General features: G+C 34.0%; 1 protein-coding gene across 1 annotated transcript; it reads left to right on the forward strand.

The window, feature by feature from the left end:
- The first annotated feature begins 5,586 nt into the window (after window positions 1–5,586).
- LOC107478747 (receptor-like protein 34) lies at window positions 5,587–7,161 on the forward strand. The gene has a single exon (XM_016098906.3). The coding sequence runs from the start codon at window positions 5,842–5,844 to the stop codon at window positions 7,132–7,134; it is 1,293 nt and encodes a 430-aa protein (XP_015954392.1). The 5' UTR covers window positions 5,587–5,841; the 3' UTR covers window positions 7,135–7,161.
- The last annotated feature ends 2,912 nt before the right edge of the window (window positions 7,162–10,073 follow it).

A 10,073-nucleotide genomic window follows, 5' to 3' on the forward strand; every position in this document is an offset into this window, starting at 1 on the left:
CATCATCTCTTGATCGTGCCATGGAATAACTATAGCAGACAATGGATACATTTATACAAATTTTTCTAACCTCACCTTCTGATTATTCATATAAAAAACTTTCACCACTTGAGCTTGCCTTAGCACAACTCTTTCAAAATCCGCAAAATTCCTTTTAAAATCCACAAAATCCACTTCACACTCCACAAAAATCCTTTTAAAATATACAAAATTTATTTTACTACCCATAAAACTCCTTTCATATCCCCCAAAACAACCTCAAAATAGCACCTACACATCCATAAAACCCTTCTAAACGTTCATCTTTTGAGCTGGCCTTAGAACAAATTTTTCAAGCTACTACTTCATTTACCCAAACTACCAACAATTTCTTTCAAGAGCCCAGAACAAATATTAAAAATTAAGAGACTCAAGAAAAAATCTAGAAGTACAAATGAGCCAAATGGTACAACATCTTGCTGAGAGACCTACCAATCTTTTCTCTAGCGATGCAATTCTCAACTCAAGGGAAGAATGCAAGGGCATAAGCTTGAAGATTGAAAGGGTGCTTAGTAAGAAGAATGAAAATCAAATTGAGGTTACAAAGAAAAAGTTAGAAGTGCAAGAGCAAGACCAAGAAGCCCCTGTACCAAGTAAAATTTCAATGAACAAGGACATGATTGGGAAATACAAGTCGTAGGATTCCATATCTTCAGAGGCTACAAGAGGTGATAGAGAAACATGCAAATTTCTTCCCAAGAGAAATAATGCAAAATTCTACAAAAGAATGTGAGAGAATTAATTGAAGGAGTCCATACTTTAGTGCATAAGAGAACTCTCCACCCTCACACATAGAAGAAGGGGAAGATGCACAAATAAAGGAGGAAGTCATGCACACTCCATGCTACATTCCAATAATTAAGGAGGATGCCATGCAAGTTTCTTTAACTCTATGCATGCAATCCCCTAGGAAGGAAAAATTGAATGTACCACCCACATTTGAATTAAAGCCTCTTCCTCCAACACTCGAATATGCTTTCCTTGGTCTTGATGAATTAGATAGATGCATAGGGTTAATGTTTGGTGGGTATCCTTTTTTTCCTCGTATCCATTGAAATCATTTCTCTTAACCAGCTAGAAGAAGAGAAAGAGGATACAAATTTAGCAAGAACCACAATCTTTTGGTAACTCATTTTCTGACCCTTTTCTTTTAGTGCTCAATTAATCTTGATGTGCATTGCATGGAATAAGTTTGGTGTAAGAGTATTAATTAATAAGAGATGTGCAAGCCTTATTAAAAGTCGGATTTATAAAAGAGATCAAGTATCCTTTGTGGCTGGCTAATGTGGTCCTTATAAAAAAGTAGAACGAAAAATGGAGGATGTGTATTGATTACACTAACCTCAGCAAAGCCTGCCCAAGGATCCATACCTTCTCCCCAACATTGATGCCCTGGTTGACTTGGCTTCAGGGTATAAGTATTGACGGAGGAAAATCGTCAGTTAGGAATTTTCACAAAATAATTTCGTTGAAGTATAGATCCAAACCAACAATCAACCCTCAATCAAAGTTTGATTTTGTTTATCACTTAAGTTAAACCAATAAAAATCAAGAGTATTTAAATTTTGGGTCGTCTCTCAAAGGAATTATAGGAAAGTATGCATATTATTGGTTATGAAAATTTTGGAGATTTTTAATATGATGAACAAGAAAGCAAAGCTAACAACTAAGATAATATAAGTACTAAAAGATACTCATGGAAAGGATTAAGAGTCAAAGTTTTCTATCATAGATCATTGACCACAACATGGTAATTATAAAGGGTTAATTCCACTTAGTCATCCTCTAGCATCGGAGAGTTAAGTCAAGTGGACATAATTGGTCCTAAAACCAACTAACAACCCTAAATTACCAATTACACTAGACATCAATAATATCAAGGAACCTAAGTCCTCAATCACAAGCCAAGAGTATAAAAATCTACTCTAAAATCCAACCAAGCATTTTATCAAATACTTGAAAGGTATAAAAATAAAAGCATAGTAAAATTACAATAATAACAAAATCTAAAGCTATCAAATACAAGATAACAATAGTAACAACTTAATTAAACATCAATAAACAAAGAAATATCAAACTGCACTAATAGAAATCAAAATTAACAAGAGTTCATAAACATAAAAGTGACCAAATAAAAGAAATAACATATAAAACTAAGAGAGTAAAGATGTAATAACAAGAAATTGCAAGAAAAACTAAATTAAAGCAAGATCAAAACCTAAATTTAAGAGGATTTTAACCTAAATCTATCCTAATTCTAGAGAGAAGAGAAAGCTTCTCTCTCTAGAATACATCCCAAAACATGATTCTAACTAAACATAATTGCTCCCCTCTTGATCCTTCTTGAATTTGGCCTCAAATACTTCAGAAATGAGTTGAATTGGACTTGAGAAGGTCCAGAAACTACCAGCCATGTTTTTCTTAAGTGAGTCACGTGATTGTATTCGTACGTACGCATGATTGTAAAAAAATGTAATCGTGTGTACACATCAATTCTTCTGCGTATGCATGGCTATAAAAATTGCAATTGTGCGTACGCATGGCTGTAAAATACTCCAAACTTCATTTCTTCATGAATTCTTCACTTTTGCATGCTTTCTCCTTACTCCTTCAATCTTTACTTGTCTTGTAAACCTGAAATCACTTCATCAAACACATCAAGGTATTGAATGGAATTAAAGTGAATTAAAATTAGCAAATTAAAGGCCTAAAAAGCATGTTTTAAATCTTAAGTACAATTTAAGAAGAATTCACAATACCATGCTATTTTAGTGAATAAGTGTAAGAAAAGTTGATGAAATCCACCAAATTCAATACAAAATAAACCATAAAATTGTGGTTTATCAACTTTCCCACACTTAAACCAAACATGTCCTCATGCTTAACATCAAGAAAGATACAAGAAAAGGGTATCAACATTTATGCAATGCAAGTAAACTACCTAAATACAATCTATCTAAATGCATACAACTATTCTAGTTAACACTAGCTATCTATGTATATATAAGTTTAGTCAAAATAAATCAAATTCCAAGAAAACATATATACACAATCAAGGACCAAAACAATCATAACCAAACCAAATTCACAATTGAATTGAGTCATCCAAAATAATTTACAAACTTGCAAGATGATCATGGTCATAAATGGAAGTAGGGAATCGAGCAATTGAACCCTCATTGGATGTGCATATGCACTTTAGTCGCTCAAGTGTTTAGGGTCAATCCACTCAATCCTCCTCTAATCATGCTTTCTAAAATTTGTTCTTCATCTAATCAATCAACAAATATTTAATGTACATATGCAAATATCATGAGGACTTTTCAAGGTTGTAATGAGGCTAAAGTAAAGGTAAGGATGCATATGGTCAAGTGAGTTTGAAATTTGAATCTTTGATGAACTTAAACTCTCACCTAACACATATAACAACCCATACAATTCAATTACAAACTTAACTACCCATTCTTCACTTTTTTTCACACACTCATGCATTTTTTTCAATTTACATCCCATATGCATTATTCTTATTACTTTTCTTTGGAGCATTTTGTCCCCTTCTTATTGCTTTCTTTTTCTTTTTTTTATTCTTTTTTTTATACCAAAAACATAATATATATATATATATATATATCAAAATGGTTTTCATACTAATACATGTACCCAAATTCCCAAGATTTTTTAACAAGAATAAAACACTCAATTTTATCTACCAATATTTTTCGGATTTCTCCACACTTAAAATTATACAATTTCGTTAACTTAAGCTAATCAAAGATTTAAATTAGGGACATTGTTGTTTTTTCCCTTATAGCTAGTGATGTGCTTAATCAAAAACAAAAGAGAAATTAATAGGCTCAAAGTGGTAAACAATGGTAAATAAAATGATAGGCTATTTGGGTTAAGTGAGCTATAATGAAGTGATGGCCTCAATCACATAAATACAAAAACATATATTAAATAATGGACATATAGAATTAAACAAACCAAATATTACAATCATAGAGAAAAGAGCTAACACACAAGAATAAAATAAGTGATTAAATGATGTAACCACACAATTAGGCTCAAAAACTCATAAGTTGGGTGTTCTTTGCTCAAAAATCATATTTCACAATGTATAAATCTTGCAAGTTTCCATGAAGAATTTCAACTCAAATCAATTTGAATTTCAATGCCCTATAGAAAAGAAAGTTTCTTGAAATTTTTATTAAATTGATTAACACTTATTCTATATATGTATATATGATGTGATTAGATGGAAAAAGTAAAAAATCCTAAATTCATTTCTTAATTTCAATCAAACCAAAACATCAAGTGTATAGGAAATCAACTAGGAGCAATCATCACATCATCCAAATCACAATTATAACTAAAGACTAAAAGGTATATGTACAAGTCAAAATTAAAAGAAAATGTAAAAATATGCATCACTACAATATAATACTAGGTTATGTACAAATAAAATTTAAATGTGCAATAAACTAAGAAAGTGCAATAAATTAAGTAAAAAAATTTTAAAATGATAAAATATATAAAAAGTAACTAAAAAGCATAATAACAAAAACCAAAACTAAAAGTGTTCAAAAATGAAAATTGTCACCTAAAATATACTGTTGAAGCCGGACAACCTCCCCATACTTAAAAGGTAGTACCGTCCTCAGTGCTCAGAATTAAGCAGAGTGGAGGGAGTCGTCACTAGCATCACCTCCACCATCAGCTGGTGGGTCCTGGGCCTCCTCATGATCAGAATTCTCTGATGGAGTATTCGATTCAGGTGGAATGTTAGTGCCGCCGGAGATCATGATCCTTCTCAAGTGCTTATAGCGACATTTAGAGCGGCGCTTCGAATGAACTATGTCCTAAGTTAACTGGTGGATCAGGTGGTAGAATGGCTGTAAGAATAATGGTAGTGTTACTGAGTCTGAAGGTGCTAAAGGTGAAGGAGCTGAGGCTGAAGGTCCCGCCTCTATAGATGATGCTGGTTGTTGTCTACTTCGTCGTCTAGGTGTAGGCTCAAGTTCAGGTCAATCGCCATGTGGAATTACCCTTTTGTGGCGGGAGACTATCGATCTCTCATCTGTAGCTATTCAGATAACTTCAGTCTTCATGACTAACTGAATAATCATACATGAAAAGACGAATCTGATATGCCTTGAAAAGTATAACTGATTATCTTCCAAGACACACCAGACCATAACCGCCATATCAAAAATAATCTTAATCTCATGGGTGCTCGACATCACATAATTGAACAGAATCTACTATCCAATACGGGCCTCATCGGTCAAAGAACGAACAAAAATCCCCTAAAAAGTCGTCTTATCAGATCCAGATATCCATAAACTCCTAAGTTTGACAATCACAGCCAACACTCTATCCCATTCAAAAAGTCTTCATCTTCCTTTCATTTTCTGCCTATATGCATCTTTTTCACACGGTATCCTAAACTTTTCGAATAAAAGATGGCTATTTAGTATTTACTCAAAACTAAAATATAGATTTACTCCCTAAACAAATTTTATGCTTATCAACAAAATCCTAGAATGTAATGCAAAGAAGGGTCCCAGTTTAAAGATTGCAGAGGAGGAGCCTCTGACAAACAGCCCGTGAAGCCACTATAGAAAAGATCTCTGACTACAGTACCTTGTGTGGAGGAAGAGAAAGCTACTATATTCTATTCATAAATCCCTCACCTTTTCAGTTTTCACTCCCTTCTCCAAAAAAAAAAAAACCCTCTAATCTTAGTTTGGCAACACACAACACACAGTTCCAGTAACAAACAACTCTACAAAATTCACAAAAATGGTGTCTCTCAGTTTCCCACAGTTCCACTTCCATCTATTTCTGATCATTTCAGGTTTGGGAGTGATATCCACCGTTGAATCAAAGACACATTGGGGTGACGCACAAGTTCTGAAGGAACTAAAGAACAAAATCGACCCCTCTTCTCTGACTCCAGGTTCATGCGTAAGCTCATGGAACTTCACCGTGGACCCATGCGACAACCTCTTCACCGAAAAGTTCACGTGCGGTTTCAGGTGCGACTCGGTTGTTTCCGGTTTAAGCCGAGTCACCGAACTCAGTCTCGACCAGGCGGGTTACTCCGGATCCCTCTCCTCCATCTTCTGGAACCTTCCCTACCTCGAAACCCTCGACGTTTCAAACAACTACTTCTCAGGCCAAATTCCCGAGTCATTTTCAAATCTGACTCGCTTGAGTCGACTCAGTCTTTCGCGAAACTCGTTCACCGGCGAAATTCCTTCTTCCCTTGGCTCCCTCTCCATGCTCGAAGAACTCTACCTGGATAACAACAATCTCGAAGGAACAATCCCTGAGAGTTTCAATAACGGGCTCAAAACCTTGAAAAGGCTTGAAATTCAGTTCAACAACCTCAACGGAGAACTTCCGAAGAATTTTGATTCTCTCAAAAACCTTAACTACTTAGACCTCAGTGACAATGGCGTCACCGGAAAATTGCCGGAGGCTTTACCGGAGTTTTTGGTTCAGATTTCAATGCGAAACAACTCCTTAAGCGGTTATTTACAACCCGAGAGCTTCACGAAGCTGAAATATCTTGAGGTTCTTGATTTGAGTTACAACAATTTCAGTGGCTCAGTCCCTTTCAGTCTCTTTCAGATTCCCTCACTGGAGCAACTAACACTCTCTTTCAACAAATTCTCTTCCATGAACTTAGCGTCACGTTACGCATTGGACTACTTGCAAAGCGGACTCATAGCGGTTGATCTGAGCAACAACGAGATTGAGGGGTTCTTGCCGATGTTCTTGGCGATGATGCCGAAGCTTGCATCTTTGTCAATGGAGAACAACAAGTTGAGTGGTATGATACCGACTCAGTTTGCATTGAAGACGGTTTTGCCTGAACCGGGGGTTTCGCCATTTGAGAGGCTTCTGTTGGGAGGGAATTACTTGTTTGGAGGTATACCGAGTCCTCTAATGGCGCTTAAACCGGGTTCTGCAAATGTGAGGCTTGTCGGTAATTGCTTGTATCGGTGTCCTCTTATCTTCTTTTTCTGTCAAGGTGGCAACCAAAAATCGTATCAAGAATGTAAGAGATTCGGACACTTCATCCCTTAGATTATGTGTTATCAAAATTCATTTCCATTGTTCTTTCTTCAACTTCACTATCCTTCTCCTTTCATTATTATTTTGGTGAAAATTTAGGTAAAGCCGGGTTTACGATAAGTTAATATTTTAGAGCCGTTAGATGATTTAATTGATTTGATTAAGTTTTTTTGTAATCACCCTTAATTATCAATTTTACGTAAAGTCAACTGCAATTGAATTTTTATTTATTATTTATTATCTACTTCTAAAAATTAGATTAATTTTTAATCATCAAATTAATCTTTAATATTTTATTTTCTTAAACATATTAATTTTTTGTTTAAATTTTTATAGAAAAATTAGACAAATAAATTTATATTATTATTTAATAGAAATATAACAGTCTTTAAATATTTTTAAAATTTTATAATAAAAATTATTTATTAAAAATTAAAATATTCAACGAAAATTTTTTTAGAAATTAATTGTGTAATACTATAGAAAATTTCGACTAACAATCTAAATTTTGAAAGGAAAAAAAATACACATGCACCTCTCAAGATGTAAAATATAATGTTCAAATACTATTTATATTTTTTAAGACTAAAACAGTAGTTACCCAAATTAATATTATTGAAACATGATCTAAAATATAGGAATGTAAAATAATGACGTAAAGTGAAAATAGGTAGAAATTATTGTCTAATTCATAATTAGAGATTGGATTTCTTAGATACTAATTTGGATATCAAATATCATTACAAAATCGTCAAATTTCTGCTTTTTGATGTTAATTGAAAGTTAAAACTTACATGGTAGTTTTGATGAGAGAATTTAGCGTTTAGAAACTTGGAAAGGAAAAAAGAACTCGTGTGAATGTGATGGAGGAGATTAAGCTGTTTTGTTGTGTTTGGGAATTGGAGTTAATATTAGATTTTGTCTCTTATCTCTGTCCTGACAGTCGAACGTTGCAATCATGTGACAGTGTGAGACAGATATGGCCACGTTTTTTTTTTTTTGGTCAGAGAGGGCCACGTTTTGTAGCCAATTAAGCATAGTAATGAATAAGAGTCTGGCCTACTGTCAGATTCGTTTTGGGCTTTTATAATACATAAAAGAACTACAATGGACACTTGGATTGATTTTTCGATGCTTATCTCAGTACCTACAATGGACACTTTTTTATTTATTAGTATTGAACACGATATTTGTCAATACTCATTTGATATATGTATTATTTTTTGTGTTTAAGTATGTTTTAATAAAAATAATTTTTTTTAGATATGTTTAGACATATTTAAATAATATCATGTATTAATATATTTAAATTTATTTTTAATATATATTTTTAAAATGAATTTAGAAATAATATATTATTAATTATTAACACAAAAAATATTTTAAATATTTTATATAATTAAAAATTTTTATTAAAAATAATTAAAAATTAATTTATATTTTAATATCAATAAAATATCAAAATATTATTACGTCATGACAAGAAAATTAAAACGGAGTAAATATTCATATTAGTACTAGTGGCAAAGCAAATTTAGTTGATCTAATGGTTAGCTCATTAGTTTGCTTAAACAAATATCAAGAGTTTAAATCCCGTCTTATGCATAGTCTTGTGGATTCGATTCCAACAATAGCCCTAGTAATGTAGGGGATGTTCGATTTGTCCTGCATTAACAAAGAAAGTAATACAATTGGAGGTTGTAGCCAAATCACTTCATCATCAACATCACAAGTCCCTCTTTTAGCAAGTCAATCTGCAACTTTATTAGAATATCTCTATATGAGATCAAACCTCACTTTCCAATCACTCTCATTTTCAAGTAAAAATTCTTTTTAACAATCTCTATTTCACGATACCTATCAGATAATCTCCACCCAAATACTAGGTCATACGCTTCCGGAAAGTAAAGACTCACACTATGAGTTTGACTCTAGATTCAGTAGCATGATGTAAACCTTTCCATATGCTCAAAAGCTCTGCTTTAACGACATTGGCACAATTAATTTGGCCTACCCCTCTTATCACCCCGTTGCTAGAATTATTGCACAAACATCAACCAAAACCAACATTCTCAATCGACATTTTTATACTACTATCGCAATTAAACTTTATTGCAAAAGTTCAGGGACTCTTCAATTAAAAGGTTTCATGCTAAACGAAGAATGGACTTCCACAATCATAGCAGCACTAAACACATCACTCTACATTCGAGCTTGAAATTCAATCTCATCATAGGAGCTAAAGGAACCATAAAAAATATCACCATTTCTATTTTTTCAAATAGATCACACCATTGCTGCAAAGATATAGCCACTGCCGTTTTTTAGACCTTGCTTGAACCAATTGAGCATATCCTTATGAAAAAATTAACATCCGAGAACCCCAGACCAGCTTCACCACATCACAGTCTCGAAGGCAATGCATAATTGTTTCTTGAAGATGGTTACATCTAGTGCGAATATTAGAAGTATGGTTTTCGATTCCGATGGTGACTGGTAGCACTATGAAACCGTCTGGTTTGAGAAAATTATCTTTGAGTTTGGTTACTCAGTTGCGGTGACTTTGCATGTTTTCGTTTCGGAGTCCTAGCTTGTCAAAGGCCCCTTTGAAAAGGATGCTAGAGTCGGCTTCGGTGTCTACCAGTATCCGTTTTACTAGTCCGGTTTTGAACTTTGCCGAGATGACGAAAGGGGCGTCCTCCGCTGAAGTGCCGTTCTAGCAATCGTCGGAGGAGAACGTTATCGCTGCTAGGAGGGAAAAGGTTCGTGTTTCGTCCTTCACGGCCAGCACCCAGAAATCCTTTTTCAACGCTAATTTGGATTTTTCTGACACGTCTTTCTCTGTGGTCACATTCACTATTATGGTGGGGTCGATTTTCGGGCTTTTCTAGTGCATTTGTCTCACCATCTTGGGATTGCATCCTTCCCGCTCTAGCGATCTTTTCCTTTTG

This window comes from Arachis duranensis, chromosome 1 (genome assembly GCF_000817695.3).
Source record: "Arachis duranensis cultivar V14167 chromosome 1, aradu.V14167.gnm2.J7QH, whole genome shotgun sequence".
Classification (NCBI taxonomy): Eukaryota; Viridiplantae; Streptophyta; class Magnoliopsida; order Fabales; family Fabaceae; genus Arachis; species Arachis duranensis.